Below are 22,838 nucleotides of genomic sequence, written 5' to 3' on the forward strand. Positions count from 1 at the left end.
AATTTAAGTGAAAGAAAAGTAAATGTTTATTTTTTCCTTCAACATTCCAAAAATTCCTGTAAAGCACCTGAAGGGTTAATAAACTTCAGGAATGTGGTTTTGAGTACCTTGAAGGGTGCAGTTTTTAAATGGTGTCACTTTTGGGTACTTTCTGTCATAGAGGCCCCTCAAAGTCACTTCAAATGTGAGGTGGTCCCTAAAAAAATGGTTTTGCAAATGTTGTAAAAATGAGAAATCGCTGGTCAACTTTTAACTCTTATAACGTCCTAACAAAAAAAATTATGTTTCATAAATTGTGCTGATGTAGAAACGTGGGAAATGCTGTTTATTAACTATTTTGTGCGATATGATTCTCTGATTTAAGGGTTGCAAAATTTTTGCCAAATTTCCCTTTTTTTCCAATAAACGTAAGTCATATTAATGCAATTTTAACACTATCATGAAGTACAATATGTCACGAGAAAAGAATCTTAGAATCAGCGGGATCCGTTGAAGCGTTCCAGAGTTATGAACTCAAAGTATTGTAAAAATTGGCCCGGTCTGGAAGGTGAAAAAAGGCTTCGGGGCGAAGGGAATAACCGATCAAATTTCTTAAAATATTTTATATTTTGATAGATTGAACTTCTACGAATTCAGCGATATCAAATATGTGTTTTTTTTATCTGTTAATTTTTAATGCGGCCGGTGGTGGTGGGGTGATAGGTTTTAAAACATTTTTATTACGGTAACTAGAATTTTCAATGTGATTGAAAACATTTTCTGTACATGACTATAGGATTTGTACCTTCATGTATTGTTCCTACTTTTGAGCCTTCTTGTACCTGGCTTATAGGCCTTTTTGCTTTTTTTGCATGTATTTGCTCCCACATATGCTGCATTGTATTGCAATGCTTTTTAATGATCTATAATAAAACATTACTGATTCTATGGCATATATTTTCCTGCTTCTTCTTGTATGATTCGTAAATTATTGGAAAAGCCATTATTACTAGGCAATATATTAATTGTGATGATTCTTTTAATAGATGAGTAGTTAAAAAAAATAGCAATGCATACAATTTTATCATTCTATATCATTTCTTTACACCAGGTTTTATTTCACAGCTCAAGTGTTGAGCAAGATTACAGCAAAGAAAGGCAGAATTTGTACCAAACTCCATTCACGCATCCTTGTCAGTGTTACCATCCGTGATAAACGGACCGCTTATCTCATGTTACCCTAGCTGCACCCATTTGTTTCTCAGATAACTTTGTTCCCAAACCAAAAAAAGAATCTGGAAGCTTTTTTAATTCAAATTACAGCTCTGGCAAAAATGAAGAGACCACCACATCTAAACCCTGTCATGGGCAGCCCATTCTCCAGACCTGAACCATACTGAAAACCTCTGGAATGTAATCAAGGGGATGATGGATAGTCACAAGACATCAAAGAACTGCTTATATTTTTGTGCCAGACACAGTGTGAAAGACTGGTGGAAAGCATGCCAAGACGCATGAAAGCGGTGATTAAAAATCATGGATATTCCACAAAATATTGATTTCTGAACTCTTCCTGAGTTAAAACATTAGTATTGTTGTTTCTAAATGATTATGAACGTATTTTATTTGCATTATTTGAGGTCTGAAAGCACTGGGGGTTTTTGACCATTTTTCTTTGTCAGAAAAGAAATACAAAATGTATCGCTTGGAAATTCGGAGACATGTTGTCAGTAGTTTATAGACTAAAAGAACAATTTACATTTTATTCAAAAGTATACCTATAGAGAGAAAAATCAGACAAACTGAACATTTGAAAGCGGTATCTTAATTTTTGCCAGAGCTGTATATTCAAATTGATCACTAAACAATGGATGTTAGACCACAGATGCAAACTTAAAGAATTCTAATTTATAGAATGGCCCATACAAATGTACGGGGGATACGTGAAACACGGATATAAATTAGAATGCTTACAGTTTTGTGTACAGTCTGAGAAAAAAAACTGGGGTGCGCCTAGACATTTCACACAGATGTTTATAGCCTTCTGGTAGCCTACATTTGAACACATTTATAGGGGTTGTCGGGTCTTAGACTACAAGTCTGCAGTCATGCTATGTGACAGCAGACTAAAGGCCCTTTTACATTTAGCGATGTACCAGCGATCCGACCAGCAATCTGACCTGGTCTGGATCGCTGGTGCACTCGCTAAATGATCGCTGGTGAGCTTCCACACAGGAAGATCTCACAGCGATGCAGCAGCGACGCAGCGCACGATACTCACCTTTCACACACACAGCGATCCTGACGTCCTCCCGCCCGCGTCCAGTGTCGCTCGTCTCACACAGCAGGAAGCCCAGTAGGAAGCGCCCGACGAGAAATGGAGCCGCCCAATCTCGCGCGATCAGCGACAGACAGCGGGGGAGCCGGTCAGAGGTAAGTATCACAGATAGCAATATCGCTAGCAATATCGCTGCTGCGTCACAATATTGCTAGCGATATCGCTATGTGTAAAACCCCCGTTAAAAGTGAATCTGTCAGCTGAAACCGTGGGTGGCATTTATCAGCCACTGGCTGTACAATACACATACTTTCAATCACTGCCAGGTACCGAGCCTTAAGGCCCTTTCTCACATAACGAGATCGCTGAAGCGTCACCGATTTTGTGACGCAACAGCGATCTCGCTACATGTGACACACAGCGGCGACCGGGCCCCCGCTACGATCTCGCTGATTGTGCTCAAATGGCCTGGGCCATTTTCTGATCGCTGGTGTACGGCTGGCCAGCGCGCATCGCAGTGTTTGATGCCAACGAGCGACCTCGTTGGCGACGCAAAACACATGGACGCAGGCGGGAGTCGTCTGAATAGCCGCTGTGTGACAAGATACCAACGACCGCCGAGGTCGTTGTATGGATCGCTGCTGCGTCGGTGAGTATATCTGTCGGTTTAACAGCTCACTAGCGAGCATTTAGCGATGCACCAGCGATCCTTACCAGGCTGTAACGTTGTTGGGACCGCTGGTGCGTCGCTAAGTGTAACGGTACCCTTACAGTGCACAAGTCATACAGACGGCTTCCCGGTGGTTTCTCCTTGCCCACTGATAGTGACTGACATGCCTCTGCCTGCATGTGCATATAGCCATAGACTTGTCAGTCACTGTCAGCATGCGGGAAGAAGCCACCGGGGACACGCCTGTACAACTAGTCAATAGGGCTGATACTTGCCGCTCAAACCCTTTAGGGAATCCTTACAATGCACGCTGTGACTATTCTTTGGTGCTTGCACCTGGAGCAGGTGGTGAAGAATGGGATTAGCATACTCAGGGCCACATTCCCACTAGACTGCAGACTTGTAGTCAAAGGCACTGTATATTAACCAGGGTTTTGTCTCCAGTAACAATAAACACAGAAACATTCAGAAATTACAATTTATAATTCTATATACAAAATTCTAGATCATAATTTCCACCACAAGACTTGTGTAAAATAAGACACAGCAGCTGAAGGATTTGCCAAATTCATTAAGAGATGCACGCTTCTGTGTGCCTTCTGCAGCGCTCTGTTCAAGGCTGAAGTAGAAAACTCCAGTCCTTATATAGAGAGGCATTTATGTTTAAATATATAGTCCAAAATGATTCATTAAAGATTTAATTATGATAGTTCAGATGCTTCTTTATTTCAGGAACCCGTTGTCTTGACTTGTAGTAGTCCTTGGTGTAACACACACATAGTTTTTATCTCCGACTCAGTGAATTGTTCATGAACGTTCATAACAGGAACCCTAAAATCAGATGTATTCTGCTGGAGGAATATTACAAGTACCGATCAGGAAGTACAAGCAATGATCTGCTTCTTCACTGGGCTCTACATTGCTACCATACTTCATACTGACCAATTTCCAATTTGCAATGCTAATATGAAGTCTTTGTCAGTGGCTCTAGTTTGTGGCTTCCCGAAAGAATGATACATTCAGCAACATATCTGTAGGTAGACAAAGGAGTTATTAGAATCTAAGTACACTATAAAAAGTACATGTAGACATGTCCATGCAGCTAGGTAAGCAAGTGACACAGTTACCAAAACTGGCACCCTTGGTGGGATCCACAGTGTCAATGTGTGAAACCCATAAATGAAACCAGGCCATCCTTGAGGGAATGACTAAAAAAGTCTAAACTAGATGTTTTTACATGTAAAAGTTTCATGACCCCTCAAACTGTCAGGCTGTGTGCCCACGATGCGATTTTTAAGCGTTTTTGCCGCGATTTTCGGCGCGAAAACGTTTAAAAAACTTGTACAGAACGCACCCCATGCATTCCTATGGCATTCCGCACATGCTTTGCTAATGCTGCGCTTTTTTCTGCGGCGGAATCGCATCGCGGAAAAAAACACAGCATGCTCATTCTTTTTGCGGAATCGCAAAGAACTGCCGCGATTCCGCACCCATAGGAATGCATGAGAACCGCTTACTTCCCGCATGTGGCTATGCCCACCATGCGGGAAGTTAAGAGTCTCATGTGCGGATGGTACCCACGGTGTGGAGAGCAGACTGTCCTCCAGGCCCTGGGTACCATACCCCTGTAAAAAAAAGAATAAAAAATAAAAAATCGGGGTATATTTACCTTCCGGCGTCACGCGCAGCCTTCCCGGGCCTCAGCGTTCCCAGTAATGCCTTGCGGCAAGGACCTGTGATGACGTAGTCTCACGTTACTCTAGCTGTCTCGTGAGATCACTATAGCAACGCGAGACCAACATTATCACAGGTCTCGCAAGGCATCGCTGGGAACGGGAGCGTCGCTGAGGCTGCGCGGGACGTCGGAAGGGAAATATACCCCGATTTTTTATTTTTTTATCATTTTTAACATTCTATCTTTTACTATTGATGCCGCATAGGCAGCCTCAATAGTAAAAAGCTGGTCACACTTGTCAAACACTATGTTTGATGAGTGTGACCAACCTGTCAATCACTTTCCAAGCAATGCTTCAAATCGCTTGGAAAGTGCTTGAATTTCGCACGCGAAATCACGGCAAAAACGCGAACATAATCACGGTAAAATCGTGCGAAAAAAACGTGCGTTTTCTGGGAAGGAGTCCGGTTTTGAGTGTCCGGTTTAAAACGCTACGTGGGCACATAGCCTCAGGCTGTGTGCCCACGTAGCGTTTTTTTTATCGTTTTTGATGTGTTTTTCGGGATCAAACTGCATCAAAAACGCTTAAAAGAAGCATCCCATTCATTTAAATGCATTTTGGCCTTTTTGTGCCAATGGATGCGGTGTTTACCGCTAAGGAAACGCTTAGCGGTAAAAAATGCAGCATGTTCATTAATTTCCGCTTAGGTCCGTGTTTTTGGCTATTTCCTATAGTCCAAAAGACGCACGGAAAAAAAAATGCATCAAAAACGCGCGTTTTTTGCGCAAAAAAAACGGGCGTTTTCTGGGAAGGAGAACCCGTTTCCTGAGCGTTTAAAAAACGCTACGTGGGCACATAGCCTTATTGTGAACATAAATCCAACGAAGCAAAAACCGGAAGCTTAATTAAAATTAATCAACTTTATTGAACACGTTTAAAATACATTAAATAAATTTCAGTGGAGATACCGTTACAAAATTAGACTGTTCAACAAGGACAATACATGTTCCAAAAAATACCACAATGACAGAAAAATTCTTTTGGATACCCAATCACAAAATAATGAATGCTTAAGTTATTACATGAATCCCACTAAAAATAAATCTGAAGGGCTCGAAAAATGCACCTATTCACAGGATATATGCTAGCCTCTTAGATATGCAGCTGAAAAATGATAATCTTAAATGGTTGTGAATAAGGTATCACCTAGTGGTCATACCAACAAAGGGTTAATTGCCTAAATCAGGCTAAAAGATCATATCAGTGGCTCACACAATAATAACAATGGCTCACATATCAATATAAATAAACCACATTGACTATATAACAAAGGTGCTTTGTGACTAGTGCAAAAATATTTTAGCTGCAAAAATGCATCTGCTAATTGCAATGGCAAAGTGCCCGGAAAATCTGAAAGGGTTAATTGCCTGAATCAGGCTAAAAAAACATATCAGTGGCTCATGCAAAAATAACAATGGCTCACATAGCAATATAAATAGACTGCATTGACTATATAACAAAGGTGCTTTGTGACTAGTACAAAATACTTTAGCTGCACAGTGCATCTGATAATTGCAATGGCAAAGTGGTCAGAAAGCTGAAAGCATTATTTGAAATGCCCTAATGGTGTGTCAGCAGGATATAGGAAATCCAAATTAAGCTGTATTTTAAGGAGACATACAGTTGTGGCCAAAAGTATTGACACCCCTGCAATTCTGTCAGATAATACTCTGTTTCTTCCTGAAAATGATTGCAAACACAAATTCTTTGGTATTATTATCTTAATTTAATTTGTGTTAAATGAAAAAACACAAAAGAGAATGAAGCAAAAAGCAAAACATTTATCATTTCACACAAAACTCCAAAAATGGGCCAGACAAAAGTATTGGCACCCTCAGCCTAATACTTGGTTGCACAACCTTTAGCCAAAATAACTGCGACCAACCGCTTCCGGTAACCATCAATGAGTTTCTTACAATGCTCTGCTGGAATTTTAGACCATTCTTCTTTGGCAAACTGCTCCAGGTCCCTGATATTTGAAGGGTGCCTTCTCCAAACTGCCATTTTTAGATCTCTCCACAGGTGTTCTATGGGATTCAGGTCTGGACTCATTGCTGGCCACCTTAGAAGTCTCCAGTGCTTTCTCTCAAACCATTTTCTAGTGCTTTTTGAAGTGTGTTTTGGGTCATTGTCCTGCTGGTAGACCCATGACCTTTGAGGGAGACCCAGCTTTCTCACACTGGGCCCTACATTATGCTGCAAAATTTGCTGGTAGTCTTCAGACTTCATAATGCCATGCACACGGTCAAGCAGTCCAGTGCCAAAGGCAGCAAAGCAACCCCAAAACATCAGGGAACCTCCGCCATGTTTGACTGTAGGGACCGTGTTCTTTTCTTTGAATGCCTCTTTTTTTCTCCTGTAAACTCTATGTTGATGCCTTTGCCCAAAAAGCTCTACTTTTGTCTCATCTGACCAGAAAACATTCTTCCAAAACGTTTTAGGCTTTCTCAGGTAAGTTTTGGCAAACTCCAGCCTGGCTTTTTTATGTCTTGGGGTAAGAAGTGGAGTCTTCCTGGGTCTCCTACCATACAGTCTCTTTTCATTCAGACGCCGACGGATAGTACGGGTTGACACTGCTGTACCCTCGGACTGCAGGGCAGCTTGAACTTGTTTGGATGTTAGTCGAGGTTCTTTATCCAACATCCGCACAATCTTGCGCTGAAATCTCGTCAATTTTTTTTTTCCGTCCACATCTAGGGAGGTTAGCCACAGTGCCATGGGCTTTAAACTTCTTGATGACACTGCGGACGGTAGACACAGGAACATTCAGGTCTTTGGAGATGGACTTGTAGCCTTGAGATTGCTCATGCTTCCTCACAATTTGGTTTCTCAAGTCCTCAGACAGTTCTTTGGTCTTCTTTCTTTTCTCCATGCTCAATGTGGTACACACAATGACACAGGACAGAGGTTGAGTCAACTTTAATCCATGTCACCTGGCTGCAAGTGTGATTTAGTTAATGCCAACACCTGTTAGGTGCCACAGGTAAGTTACAGGTGCTGTTAATTACACAAATTAGAGAAGCATCACATGATTTTCGAACAGTGCCAATACTTTTGTCCACCCTATTTTTTATGTTTGGTGTGGAATTATATCCAATTTGGCTTTAGGACAATTCTTTTTGTGTTTTTTCATTTAAGACAAATTAAATGAAGATAATAATAACAAAGAATTTATCTTTGCAATAATTTTCAGGAAGAAACTGAGTATTATCTGACAAAATTGCAGGGGTGTCAATACTTTTGGCCACAACTGTACATATTCATCTCTGCAGCATTCACTTCATGCACATTTTCAACAGCACATAAATACACACAACACTACCACATACACAGTACACACACATTCTGCTCTGCTGTGTATACACATATAGCTCTGCTGCATACGTGTACACAAGCAGAAGTGCTGCGTTTATACACACACAGGTCTTCTGTACACATACACATGCACATCCAGCTTTGCTGTATTCATATACTCACACAGCTCTGCTGCATACATACACAGCTCTGCAATGTACATGCAGATGCTCTTTTGCATTCATATACACACACAGAAACTGCCGAATTCTACACACTGATTTTATTACAGCTTGAAGTGTATACACTATCACATTTTGAAGCACCATCCAGGCTTGTGACTGATCATCTAATTTGTGTAATTAACAGCACCTGTAACTTACCTGTGGCACTTAACAGGTGTTGGCAATAACTAAATCACACTTGCAGCCAGTTGACATGGATTAAAGTTGACTCAACCTCTGTCCTGTGTCCTTGTGTGTACCACATTGAGCATAGAGAAAAGAAAGAAGAACAAAGAACTGTCTGAGGACTTGAGAAACCAAATTGTGAGGAAGCATGAGCAATCTCAAGGCTACAAGTCCATCTCCAAAGACCTGAATGTTCCTGTGTCTACCGTGCGCAGTGTCATCAAGAAGTTTAAAGCCCTTGGCACTGTGGCTAACCTCCCTAGATGTGGACGGAAAAGAAAAATTGACAAGAGATTTCAACGCAAGATTGTGCGGATGTTGGATGAAGAACCTCGACTAACATCCAAACAAGTTCAAGCTGCCCTGCAGTCCGAGGGTACATCAGTGTCAACCCGTACTATCTGTCGGCGTCTGAATGAAAAGGGACTGTATGGTAGGAGACCCAGGAAGACTCCATTTCCTACCCCAAGACATAAAAAAGCCAGGCTGGAGTTTGCCAAAACTTACCTGAAAAAACCTAAAACGTTTTGGAAGAATGTTCTCTGGTCAGATGAGACAAAAGTAGAGCTTTTTGGGCAAAGGCATCAACATAGAGTTTACAGGAGAAAAAAAGAGGCATTCAAAGAAAAAAACACGGTCCCTACAGTCAAACATGGCGGAGGTTCCCTGATGTTTTGGGGTTGCTTTGCTGCCTTTGGCACTGGACTGCTTGACCGTGTGCATGGCATTATGAAGTCTGAAGACTACCAGCAAATTTTGCAGCATAATGTAGGGCCCAGTGTGAGAAAGCTGGGTCTCACTCAGAGGTCATGGGTCTTCCAGCAGGACAATGACCCAAAACACACTTCAAAAAGCACTAGAAAATGGTTTGAGAGAAAGCACTGGAGACTTCTAAGGTGGCCAGCAATGAGTCCAGACCTGAATCCCATAGAACACCTGTGGAGAGATCTAAAAATGGCAGTTTGGAGAAGGCACCCTTCTAATATCAGGGACCTGGAGCAGTTTGCCAAAGAAGAATGGTCTAAAATTCTAGCAGAGCATTGTAAGAAACTCATTGATGGTTACCGGAAGCGGTTGGTCGCATTTATTTTGGCTAAAGGTTGTGCAACCAAGTATTAGACTGAGGGTGCCAATACTTTTGTCTGGCCCATTTTTGGAGTTTTGTGTGAAATGATCAATGTTTTGCTTTTTGCTTCATTCTCTTTTGTGTTTTTACATTTAAGGCAAATTAAATGAAGATAATAATAACAAAGAATTTGTGTTTGCAATCATTTTCAGGAAGAAACTGAGTATTATCTGACAGAATTGCAGGGGTGTCAATACTTTTGGCCACAACTGTATAACGTGCATGCCACAGAGAAACACTAACAGGAGATATTAGAGAGAACCTGTCAGTATGATTTAGCAATGTAAGGGCATGGCCATAATGGTGCTGTTATACACATTAAAACTAAACCTTTAGTGTAGAAATCCGTGTTGTGGTTGTTCTTCAATCAACATTTAAAGTTTTGGGGTATTAGCTTTAGGTGCATAGGAGCGGGATTGTGGGTCCACGGCTCCTGTTCCGGCACGCTTTGCCTGCCTCTGGTGTCTGTGTGACAGGTCACTGCTTGTTAGTGACCATCTTCATGTTTGATAAGTGGAATGTGTGAATTTGGCCTTAGAGGCAGTTTGTGGCTGTACAGTGCAGCCTACACTTGACATGTATGGAGTAGGCTCAGCTCCTGAACCCGCTCTCTACACTCTCCCCTGACATGCACCATACATGTATGGAAGATGTCGACAGGGCTGTGAAGTCAATAAGCCAAACCTCCAACTCCTCAATTTCTCTGACTTCCGACCCCACAACACTGGTCACTACTGAGACTGTACATAAAGTGCAGCGCAGATTCATCTCAACTAAATGCCAAGATCCTCAGATCAGGAACAGAACAGACATTTAAAGGGCATTTCATAACTTTCCCAAATTCTTATGAAAGCATTTACAGCACATCTAGCATTGAACTACTGAACCCAAAGTATTATATATTTTAGGAATCGGTCCATTTTATACTGACTCCATCAAAATGAACACCGACTCCACAGCCCTGGATTTCAGGAAGGTATTTATTTTTAAAAGGTATGATCGGCGTGAGCTCTGGTTTCCGATACGTGTGAGTGTCTTCCTCCAGTAGACGTTCAAGCTCGATAATGATGCACGTCAAAGCACAGGTTCGCTCTGCAGACATTTTAGACTAGTCTATGGGCCCATCGGCGAATACGTCTAAATTTATTTTTGCTGGGGGGGTTCGGCTGTAAGACCCGTTGAGCCCACCGAGCCTGTAACTAAAAGCAATGTGAAACCAACCTAAAGCCCCCATCACACACAGTGAAATCGCTAGTGAGATCGCTGCTGAGTCACAAGTTTTGTGACGCCACAGCGATCTCACCAGCGATCTTGCTGTGTGTGACACGTATCAGCGACCACACCCCCCCCCCCCCCGCCGGGTATCGCTGATCGTGCTCTAATGCCCTGGACATTTTTTTGATCGTTTGTCTCCAGCTGGCCAGCACGCATTGCTGCATGTGGCAGCGGGAGACTGTCGATCAGTGAGCTGGAGCTGGTATCCAAGGTAATCCGCGGGTAACTAAGCACGCGCTTCGCTTAGTTACCCGCTGTGTACCTTGGATGCCAGCGTGCTCGCACTGGGAGCTGGTATCCAAGGTAAACAGCGAGTAACTAAGTGCCAAGCGTGCTTTAGTTACCCACTGTTTACCTTGGACACCAGCTCCCTATGCGAGCACGCTGGTATCCAAGGTAGACAGCGGGTAACTAAGCGACGCGCGCGCTTGTTACCCGCGTCGTCGCTGGTCCTGATTGCTGGTGAGATCTGCCTGCAATCACCAGCGATCATGTAGCGACACACCAGTGATCCTGGCCAGGTCATATCGTTGTCGGGATCGCTGGTGAGTCGCTATGTGTGACGGGGGCTTTACTGTGAATTCACAGGTCATACCATTCCTCAGCCCATCATTTCATGTAAAGGGCCTGTCACAATAAGTGATATCGCTAGCAATATCGCTATAACGTCATTGTTTTTTGTGACGTTATAGCGATATTGCTAGCGATGTCGCTATGTCTGATACTTACCTCCGACCGCTCCCCCGCTGGTTATCGCTGATCGCGCAAGAACGTCCTGGACCATTTCTCGTCTTCAGCTTCCCGCTGGGGCTTCCTGCTGTGGAGACGAGCGACGCGTGGACGCGGGCGGGAGGACGTCAGGATCGCCTCGTCTGACAGGTAAGTAGCGACCCCCGACCCCTGCGATGTCGCTGGTGAGATCTGCCTGTGTGGCAGCTCACTAGCAACCACTTAGCGATGCACCAGCGATCCTGACCGCGTCATATCGCTGGTCGGGATCGCTGGTGCATCGCTAAGTGTGACAGTACCTTAAGACAGGAGGAGGATGAGCAGTGCAGTATGACAAAGGTAAACACTATTCACAGGTCCTCTGACAATGGTGCATCTAACTAGTAGAAGTGCATGTGTAAACCACAGCATAATGGCATCACACTGAGGCCTTGCTCCCATCCAGACTTTCTCAAGATCACATACCTTAAGGCTGAGTTCACACGTTGCATTTTTTTTCGCGTTTCCGCGGCGGTTTTAACCGCGCGATTTTGCCGCGAAAAATAAGCATCCCATGCATTCCTATGGGATTCCGCAATGCTTTGCTAATGCTGCGGTTTTTACCGCAGCGGAATCGCTTCGCGGTAAAAACCACAGCATGCTCATTAATTTTGCGGAATTGCGGCGATCCCGCACCCATAAGAATGCATTGTTCCGCTTACTTCCCGCATGTGGCTGTGCCCACCATGCGGAAAATAAGCAGAACATTTGCGGATGGTACCCACGGTCCAGAGGAGAGGAGACTGTCCTCCGGGCTTTGGGTACCATATCCCGGTAAAAAATAGAATATAAAGTAAAAAATATTGTTATTCTTACCTTCCGACGTCCCGCGAAGCCTTCCCGCCTCTCTCCACACTCTCGTTCCCAGTAATCCTTTGCGAAAATGCCCGCGATGGCGTCCGTTCTCGCGGGATCGCGAAGTCTCGCGGTCATCGCGAATTACCGCGAGACATCGCGATCCCGCGAGAACGTACGTCATCACGGGCATTTTCGCGAAGGATTACTGGGATCGGCTGCGCGGGACGTCGGAAAGTAAGAATAACACCATTTTTTATTTTTTTTTACATTTTATCTTTTACTACTGATGCTGCATAGGCGGCCTCAGTAGTAATAAGTTGGTCACACTTGTCAAAAACTATGTTTGATGAGTGTGACCAACCTGTCAATCAGTTCTCCAGGCGATGCTACAGATCCCTTGGAAAACGCTAGCATTTTGCAAGCTAATTACGCTTGCAAAATGCTAGCTTTTCCGCGGGAAAATCGCGGGAATTTAAAATGCGATTTTCCCGAGGAATGGAATTCTGGAATTCTCGCGGTAATTTCCGCGAGAGTTCCGGTATGTGTGAAAGTAGCCTAAGAAGGTCTGTATGGATGAAAGATGTGCTGTGTTGCCATTATGCTATATGGTTCTACTAATTAGATGCACCATTGTCAGAGGACCTCTGAACAGTGTTTACCTTTCCAGCATGGCCTCTCCCTGAAGGCTTGTCTAGAGCATGACAATTGTTAGACTACAATGCTCAGCCTCCTCTCATCTATCAAGAAATTATGGGCTAAGGAAGTGGTATAATCTGTGAATTCACAGACAAGATTTTGAATAGTTCCTTGACAGAACCTCTGTTTAATATATTTTTCCCTGCATCTATTGTGAGTAAACAGTGGAGATTCATCATTCCACTGATTGCATAGTGTGAACTACAGCCTTCTTATTGGCACCTAATGAAATCTGGACTCTCCCATTGTTATTCACTCGAATATTCAAGTGCCTCCACTGAATCTCCATGCTTGTTGATTCAATTGTGAATAGAGCTCTACAGAAAACACTCTTTTCTCACTTCCAGGGTTGATTAAACTCTATGAATGCCGATTCCAACATTTACAGAAGTCACCTAATAACTGCATGTACTACTTACCCCTATGCCTGCACGGTTTGTATTCCATGTGTTGCACAGTTGGTGAATATTTCAGCTCTTAGGGGGTTAAACACTAAAGCTGGCTATATTTGGATATCTTTATATGCAGCTATTTACTACTTGCAAAATATTATATTTCTGCTATTTTTTTGTTTTCTTATTGGCCAGTAACCAACCAATGTGTTTTTTTATGTTTTCCGTGTTCAATTTATTTGCATGCATATTGTTGTTTCTATGTGCACAATTTTTCCAGTAATGCATTTAAATGTTTGGAGAGTTGAGGGGATTTTCTAAATAATAAAAATTAGACTAAGGCCTCTTTCACACTTCAGTTTTTTGCATCAGTTATAATCCGCCAAAAAGGCGGACAAGCGGATCCGTTCTCAACTGATGTGAACGGATGGCACAGGATCCGTTTTCAGACGGATTCTGAAAATGAAGAAATCGCTGGCCGGGAAGGGGAGAGGGAGAGAGAGAGAGAGAGAGAGAGAGAGAGAGAGAGAGAGGGAGAGGGAGAGGGAGAGGGAGAGAGAGAGGGGGAGAGGGGGAGAGGGGGAGAGGGGGAGAGGGGGAGAGAGGGAGAGAGGGAGAGAGAGAGAGAGAGAGAGAGAGAGAGAGAGAGAGAGAGAGAGAGAGAGAGAGAATTTTTTTTTTTTGTCCGGCACCCAGAAAGAAATTCGGGTTAAATCAGTGTTTGCAGGATCCGCCAGAGGAAAAAACGTTACAAGCTCCGTTTTGAAATTTTTGAGGATGGTGACGGACAGCAACTTTTGGCGGATCCTCACAAAAAACGGATGCAACGGACATCAATCCGCCATTAATGCAAGTCAATGGGAAAAAAAACGGATCCTCAAAAAAAATTTGAGGATCCGTTTTTTTTCAAAACCTGGCGGATTGTGACTGATTGTAAAAAACGGAAGTGTGAAAGAGGCCTAATTATTTATCTTCTTGTTAATTCTGGACTGTTTGTGTTTCATTTTTCTACTAATTCATATACCAGAAAAGCACCCAAATAATTCACTACGGTATTTTCGATAATGTGGAGCATTTAACATTTCCTTGGGTGTGCACTCGCTATATTTTCTTCTGTTTTTCATTATTTAATCTTATATAGCGGTATTGTTGGTAATATTGGTCTTGTGGTAAATTTTGATTTCCTCCAGGCAGGGAAAAAATTGTAATAGACATGTCCATCTGGAGAAGGGGAAGGGGGATGAGCAGCATGGGCATGTGCGCTTTCAAATACGGGGACCCCCAATGTATAGGAAGGCATGCTTACAGATCCATATGCATGCATAACACCTAAAATAATGAGCAGAACTCTGATCCACCCTTCAGGACAAGCCCTTACACAATACCTTCTTCTGTTAGCCAGAGCAAATTCCAGATCTCGCCTTGTTGAGCTGGGCATCACTAAGAGCTACATGTCCAAAAAGTATAATTTCTCCTTGCGGAGAACGACATGCTAAGCATGTCGAGATGAGGAGACTTAAAGCCGCAATGCTCCTCTAAGAGATACATGGTCACCCATTCATTTCATGTCAGAAGATATATTTCAGTCGTTATACAATACCTTCAACAAGATGTTGCTTTGTTGTGACTTTATCATTTAATCTTTCCCAAGAATGAGTTAAATCTTTGATATCTGACAATCGGTTATCCTGCACATTTAGAAGAAGCTTCCTTTGGAGGTATCTATGACGTAGTTAAGGCAACTTTTCCTAGATGGCACTCAGACTTTTCTAAACCCTTGAAGTCTCTTTCCCATGACCAGCTGTGTGCTCATCTAATCAAGGACGCTGATGTTATCTAACATGGTTAACCCCTTCACGACATCCACCGTACATATACAATGCAGTGGGAAATGCAATCCCACTAACCCGCCATGCATGTATGGCGTGACGATCATCAGCAGGTGCCAGCTATACTTCATAGCTGACGGCATGCAGAATGCCCACAATTAGTGCTAGTGGCTCTCTCCTTGCTCCGATCGGCACAAAGCAATGCCAATTGTATCACTTCGATGGTCTCTTTGGCTGAAAAATGGCAGCAGGCTCACCCAGGTATGGTGGCCTGTAAGGTCCTGCTTTGAGCGGGACCTCACAGGCCTTCTGTATGTGTCTCATCGACAGGTCTAATACCCTGCAATGCAAAAGCATTGCAGAGTATTAGGTCCACGATCAGACCAGGAAAAGTGGAAGTCCCATACTGGGGCTAAATAGAAAAGTAAAAAAAGGGAAATAAAGTTTGCAAATATGTGAAAAAAAAAATAAAAAGGAAATTTAAAAAATGGAAAAATGTTTTGCAAGTATAAAATCTGGTGATTTCAGTTAAAATAAAAAGAAAAGGAAAAAAAAGTACACGTTTGGTATGCCCGCATCTGTAACTAACCAATCTTTAGAACTGTCATATTATTTAACTCATTTGGTGAACACTGTAAAAAAATGGACCAAAAATTTAGCTTTTTTGTAATAACACAAAATATAGAATAAAAAAGGTAGCAATGAATACGTAATTTTGTCTCCCAAAAAATAAGCCCTTCGATAGCTCTGGTGATAAAATAAATAAAGTTAAAGCTACCTGACTATGATGATGGAAAAACAAATTGTAAAAAAAATGATGTTAGTCTGCAAAAGAAGCAAAACAAAAAAAAAAAGACCTATTAAACCTGTGATCACTGCGATTGTAACGACCCAAAGAATCAAGTTACCTAATCACTTTTACCGCACAGTGAATGGTGTGGAAAAAAAAATAAAAATAAAACCCATCTATAAATTTCTGTTTTTTGTTCAATCTGCCACCCAAAAATTTAAAAAAAGCAATAAAAAAAAGTATGTACTCCAAAATGGTACTAATAAAATTGTCAACTCACCCAACAGAAAACAATCCCCTACAAAACTCGAACAGCAGAAAAATAAAAAAGTTATACCTCTCAAAATATGGCAATGCAGTAACAAATACTTTTTTATATATATATAAATCAGTGTTTTAGTGTGCAAATTATGAAAATACTTGCACTGGCCCAAAGAATAAAGTCGTCTTATCAGATTTACTGAAAGATGAAGAGAGTAAAAAGGCGTAAAAAAAATAAACATAATTCCTGAATTGCTTTTTTTAATTGTTCATTATATTTTGCAAAGATTAAAATAAAAAGGAAATAAAAAAATTATTTACCTACTAATAAATAAATAAAGTTGCACTCTGTAGCTCTATAGCATGTAAACATGTAATATATGACATCTGAATTGCATTACTGCTCTGGATAATAAGAAAAATGATTTGACCAATTCATGCATGCCCAGCAGCCAACGACAAGACGATCTCCGGTTGCTCGGAACCTATCTAATGTGATTCCTTTCTTAAGGCCCTTTTACATTTAGCGATGCACCAGCGATCCGACCAGCGATCTGACCCGGTCAGGATCGCTGGTGCATCGCTAAATGATCGCTAGTGAGCTTTCATACAGAAAGATCTCACAGCGATGCAGCAGCGACGCAGCGCACGATACTTACCATTCACACACAGCGATCCAGACGTCCTCCCGCCCGCCTCCACGCGTCGCTCGTCGTCTCAGCAGGAAGCGCCCGACGAGAAATGGAGCCGGACATTCTCGCGCGATCAGCGATGGACAGCGGGGGAGCCGGTCGCTGGTAAGTATCACACATAGCGATATCGCTAGCAATATCGCTATAACGTCACAAAACCAGTGACGTTTTAGCGATATTGCTAGCGATATCGCTTAGTGTAAAACCCCCTTTAGGCTGGTAAGGTAGGTAGGTCCTCTCTGCCATTAAAACCGCCACAGGCTGATGGGTGGACTGCTCAGTCAGAGAGCAAATATACAAATAGCAAAAGACTGGTAAGTAAAGGTGCAAACTGAGTAGCCATCGCAATACATAACAAAGTTGCACTCTACACACATATATGTATTTTTTCTATTTCTATCTACTGGCTATCACGGTACGAAGATAATTTTTTCCTGTGTCAGATGGCATAAACTTGTGCATAAAGACGTGAATTTCCTTCAAACAGTAAAAATCTCATTTAGAAAGGATACTGGTTTCGGTAATATTTTTCGGTGTCTTGCAGCCACTCCAACATATCGGCTATAGAAGGGCTGTGACAGGTGCGTTCCAGGGATGCCTCGAGGCTGAGCCTCTCCATGTTCACTTCATAAACATAGAGAACCGATCCCACCTGGTGGCTGACAGAGTCCCTTACTCCTTGGAGTATACACCTGCAATAATAAATCAGTCCTGTCATATTGCATGTATCTTACCTTCTTGACATAACTGGAACACTACATTTACCATAGAAATTATTGTTCTACATGCCAACATATACGGTAGATATCATATGATCCATTATAGCTCGGAGTCCCTGAGCCATGATGACCCCTCTTCTCTGTGACACTGCTATGTTGGTTGGGCAGCCAAGATTTGCTGCAAATTCACTCCAGTGTATTTTTTAGTATGTCAGCATTTTAGCACAATTTTTGCTAACTGTGCAACGTCTAACGCCAAAATTTCACCAAAACAGTTTATCTCCAAAAAAAGTCTTTTTTTTTTTGCTTTGGCTAAATTCATGAATCGCATGAACCATTTTGAAGAATTTTCTGCCAAAAATGGAAACTAACACCACGAAAGAAAAAGCCTTAGTGATTTATAAAAAAAAAAACCCCAAATGATGATTTGAGACCTGTGTTTTTTAACCATGTTAAAAATCACATGCCCTGTGATTCACAAATCATTTGCGGAGTTTTTTTGCACTTAAATGCTGGTGTTTTCAACAATATACCAGGAGAAAACTAGAATGGAGTTCCACCAAATTTTTGCAGTTGATAAACCAGGCAAAGATATCTGGAATCATTAAACCCTTCCAAAAAAGCAAAAAATAAAATAGAAAGGCATTAACAAATAAAATAGTTACAAAATGACAAAATAGAATTGGGTGCAAACAAAAAAAAAGGTGCAAAACACACATACAACTAACTAGACAAAAAACAGGTACCAATGCAATGATAAATCAGGGCCAAAGAGGATTCTGTGTTTTGAAATATCTGAAGCACAAAAAACAAAACCGTAAATAATGAAACACTAAGGCTCTGTTCACACTAGGCATTTTTTCTGCAGCAAAACCTGCACTCTTGGCAGAAAAGAAGCAGCATTTTGGACTGCGTTTTTCAGGATCCCAAAGATCAGCTTTGCCACAGAAGCATGAACACGGGTCACCAATGCAAGACATATGGTCATGAAAAAATCCACATACAATTGTAACAGCAGGAGGAGGAGAATTGGTCTCCAATAGTTTACCCAAGACCCTGGCAGAGCATTGAGTTTGCAGGACACTGTTGACTTTTACACTTTGCCTGATCAACTCAAGGACTGACCATTGTTCAATTTCACACCTTGACCAGCCAATGTTTATTTTGTAAAGGGCCTGTCACACTAAGCAATATTGCTAGCAATATCGCTATAACTTGTGACGTTACAGTGATATTGCTAGTGATATCGCTGTGTCTGATACTTACCTCCGACCGCTCCCCCGCTGGTTATCACTGATCGTGCGAGAACGTCCTGGACCGCTTCTCGTCGTCAGCTTCCTGCGGCACTTCCTGTGGAGAGACGAGCGTGGAGCCAGGCGGGAGGATGCAGGATCGCCGCGTCTGACAGTTAAGTAGCGACCCCCGTCCCCTGCGATGTCGCTGGTGAGATCTGCCTGTGTGGCAGCTAACTAGCGACCACTTAGCGATGCACCAGCGATCCTGACCGCGTCATATCACTGGTCAGGATCGCTTGTACATCGCTAAGTGTGACAGTACCTTAAGCATCACTAATTTAATTAAACTGCCATTCTCAGGTGACCAAGACAAGATGGTAGACCTGGGAAAAAAAAAATCACAAAAATAAATGCTGTACTTGTTTTTATCACTAAAATGCAGCAAATCCTGATACCGGCAAACTTTCAGCATTTTTTTTCACCACCCATTACTTTCAATGGCTGAAAAAAGTTGAAAAAACACTGAAAGAAGTGACATGCTCTATTGTGCAAATAAACAAGAAGAGGACACAAAATACAAGCTGTGGGCATGAGATTTCTGAAATCTCATAGACTTTGCTGGTACTGTAAAACGCAGCTGAAAATTTGCATTTAAAAGAAAATGCTGAAAAAGCCCCTAGTATGAACATAGGGAAACTGAAGCAAGACCAGGACAGTGCAAACTTCCTGCTGGAGCTTGACTGCCCGCACTGCGGGTGCATCTTCCGATGACACTGCATGAGACCATGAGGTCATGAAGATGTAGGGGCCTAGCGTGCTGATATCTGAGTGCCAGATGGGGAAAAGTTTGCACTGCACTTGTCTGGCTGCCATGTATTACAGAAGTGGACATCAGACTAGAGTGCTGCTAATTTTTTTTTGCTCTAATAACAAGCAAATAAATTTACAATTCTTGACGTGCTGAGTTTCTAGAGTTGACATCTGCTAATGATAGTGGACATCAAAATCTGAAAAAGCCACCGGAAACATCTAAAGTATATAGCCTGGGTTCGTTATTTTAGCATTTCAATCATACAGCTAGTTTTCATTTTTGCGGTTTTATTTTTTTTTTTGCCCTTTTTCAAAGGGGCAAAACTTTTTTTTAATTTGCCTTCATTATGGAAGTACAAGAGATTGTTTATTTGAGGGATGAGTTGAAGTTTCAAACAACATCCATGCATTACCATATAGAGAAAGGAAAAATGGATGAAAACACAAAAAGGAGACAACAGCAGTGATGGTACATAGCTCTGATTGCTGCTGTTTTAGGCAGTCGATGGTTGTGTAGCACAGCCGGCATCTGACCTGTGTGGAACATGTCAACCTCCTAACATATATTTCTATCATTGAGGGCTTATTCATAAACACGGATTTAAGATTTAGTATCAAGTATACAAACTTAAATTTCAACCACGGTGAAAACCTACATGTTCTCATTGAGCTTCTCAAGAGTTAGGTCAATGGCAGCCTCAAGTTTATAATGAAGGCGATCTTGTAGATCAGTAAAAGCACTGAGGGGAGTCTTTGAAAAGACAACTTTCTGACAAGCCTGCAGCTGCTCTGCCAGGTTACTCAAGGAGCTCACCAAGGGAGCGCACTCTAATATAGCTCGGTTCCATTCCTTATGTTGTAGCTCTACAGCATTGAAGCACCGTCTGAGGGACTGCTGAACAGAATGCAGGGCGGCATCTTCTGGCATTCTAGAAAAGAAATGTATATATTGTAAATCATTACATAATATAGAAACATATGGTTGCAAGAAAAAATAAGAGAACACTGTAGGACAACCTAGATTGCTATCTAAGCCATGACTGTAGACAAACACAATCTGACTAATCGAATAAAGTACAAACAGTTGTATTGAGCCCAGAACATTTACTAGTGATAATGTCCTATGCCATACGTAGTAAGGGATGAAGGCTAGGTACACAGTGTTTGTGCCCACTGTATACTCAGGAGGTATGCTACCAACAGTGTGCACGGTCAGGAAGAATGCTACGGAATCTGCCTGCTATAGGGACCCATTGCAAGAAAATGTAAACTGCTTGGTACACGCTTCTTTGCAATGGTAATCTGCATCAGATGGCGCCGCCTGCTGCTCTTTCCTATGTAGTAAAACAACCGGTATGTGTGCACGGACCTGCCGCACAGAAACTGTCAAACTATGGCAGAGGGCTAGCACATATGAGGACGGCTTCCCCGCTAACAAGCAGCAGCTCTGGAGGATAGGACTTTGTATATATGGTGCCGTAATAGCTCATAGCAACATAGAATTTTGGAACCTGCATAAAGGTTATACGCCTGTAAAACCCCAGCATGGTAACAGGAAGACAAAAATGTGCTTCCATTTTCTGGCTGATGTCACTGGAGGTTGCTTAGGATGAGGAATTTTGATTTGTGGGACATCGGTGAAGGCAGAGAAAGGAGCAGCTAGTATTATTCTTCAGAAGAAAAGCCGAGTGCCCTGTCTTCAAACCACTTTGTGTTATGCTGCACCAGCCAGGATATAATGGAACATCAATTTCACCAGGATTGTGGTGGTAGCAGGACCAAAATCTTTCCATCGGGTTTCCTTGAAGGGAACCTGTCACCCCCCCCCCCCCAGGGCGTTTTTAACTAAAAGAGCTACCTTCAGCAGCACTAAGGCTGCACTCTGTGAAGGTGGCTCTTCTGTTTCTGACCCCCATTAACGGTGAAATATTGATTTTTATAACTAGGTCCTCATACCTGGAATCAGTCAGAGAGGTACGGCGTGTCCCTCTGTTTAAGCCGCCTCCCAGCTATCCATCAACCCCCCCCTGTAGCGTCCCGGTACTGCCTCCTCCTGTGTTGGATGCCGGAGGGCGCCTGTGTCGTTCCAACAGTTCCTGGGTATGCGCAGTGCGCGCTGCCTGGGAACTGACATCAGGCTATTGCGCCTGCGTGTTTTGGAGTCCCCTGATCCCGTCCCGCAGTGTGTTATGATGTATTCATACTGCAGCGCTGGGGATCTTGCACCTGTGAATTGAACAGCTTTAGCTTCGCCTGCCCCATCTCCCTCCTCTGGCAGTGTCTGATGAGCTGTACTGCCAGTTCCTCTCAGCTCATCAGACACTGCCAAAGGAGTCCCGGATATCCTCTGTAAGCTATGATCATATGGACTTGCTGAAAGATCTTTAAGTCGTGAATCTGCTGAAACATCAGCATGCGTGATATATCGATTGTTCTGCATTATTTTGCATTGTTTCAGGGGATTACACAATTTGCATTGAACAAACCCTTACGTTGCAGTCTTTAACAGCAGTCAATGTGGCGCCCTAAGCCTTATGCCAAAAAAAAAAAATCACCACATATCTGCAAAATGTGAACTCAGCCTTAAAAGTAAACTATTGTGAAAAAATACCTGCAGAATAAATCAGTTATTAAATGTATTTGCTTCACACATTTTTGGCAATTTTTGTCTAAGAATAGAAATGTAGCTATTTCCCCATTGCTCAGACGCTTTTGTCAGGAAACAATACATGGATATAGCCCAATGGTCGACCCTGTCACTAGCTCTTGTACTGAAAGGTCATCGTGAAGGGAGCAGGGTCAGGAATGTGATTGGTGGAGCTTGTGTTATCAGCTGTGTATACCCCGCACACGGGGACGGACCACCAGTGACCCAGCCGCCCCCGATACCAGCGCACATGCCCGGAGCCGAGGAGCTGTACCTGAGACATGGGATGGGCTAGAGAACGGCCCTCTACGTCATCACTCTGCGCTCTCAACAAGCTTTATTGAAACGCAAAAGAACATGTGAACACTGAAGTCAGCCGTGCATTCCGCTACGTCACTGGTTTACGGCATCTACTAGTTAACGACGCAAAAGG

General features: G+C 42.6%; 1 protein-coding gene across 6 annotated transcripts; it reads right to left on the reverse strand.

Moving 5' to 3' along the window:
- Positions 1–1,000: 1,000 nt before the first annotated feature.
- Positions 1,001–22,801, reverse strand: AIRIM (AFG2 interacting ribosome maturation factor). 6 transcript variants are annotated; one of them, XM_073562426.1, is made up of 6 exons: positions 22,680–22,801; positions 20,415–20,687; positions 17,507–17,686; positions 15,023–15,144; positions 8,341–8,430; positions 1,001–3,958 (listed from the first exon to the last, which is right to left on the reverse strand). In XM_073562426.1, exons 2-5 carry the CDS (start codon positions 20,684–20,686, stop codon positions 8,375–8,377), a joined length of 630 nt encoding a protein of 209 aa, XP_073418527.1. In that variant the 5' UTR covers position 20,687; positions 22,680–22,801; the 3' UTR covers positions 1,001–3,958; positions 8,341–8,374. The 6 variants fall into 6 exon arrangements, with proteins under 6 accessions (XP_073418527.1, XP_073418525.1, XP_073418528.1 ...); XM_073562424.1 differs by lacking the exon at positions 22,680–22,801 and adding an exon at positions 22,602–22,626; XM_073562427.1 differs by lacking the exon at positions 22,680–22,801 and adding an exon at positions 22,370–22,571.
- Between the last annotated feature and the right edge of the window lie 37 nt (positions 22,802–22,838).

The sequence above is a fragment of the Dendrobates tinctorius genome, unplaced genomic scaffold (genome assembly GCF_039654945.1).
Source record: "Dendrobates tinctorius isolate UK_male_01 unplaced genomic scaffold, ASM3965494v1 ptg000015l, whole genome shotgun sequence".
Lineage (NCBI taxonomy): Eukaryota > Metazoa > Chordata > Amphibia > Anura > Dendrobatidae > Dendrobates > Dendrobates tinctorius.

Excerpts from the sequence above, each read along its gene's own strand:
- AIRIM (XM_073562426.1), bottom strand. The coding sequence starts at position 20,686 with ATGCCAGAAGATGCCGCCCTGCATTCTGTTCAGCAGTCCCTCAGACGG. Across the intron at positions 15,145-17,506 it reads GAAAAATATTACCGAAACCA|ATACCTCCAAAGGAAGCTTC; the intron begins GTATCCTTTCTA and ends ACTACGTCATAG. Across the intron at positions 8,431-15,022 it reads AAAGCAACATCTTGTTGAAG|GACACAGGACAGAGGTTGAG; the intron begins GTATTGTATAAC and ends GGTACACACAAG.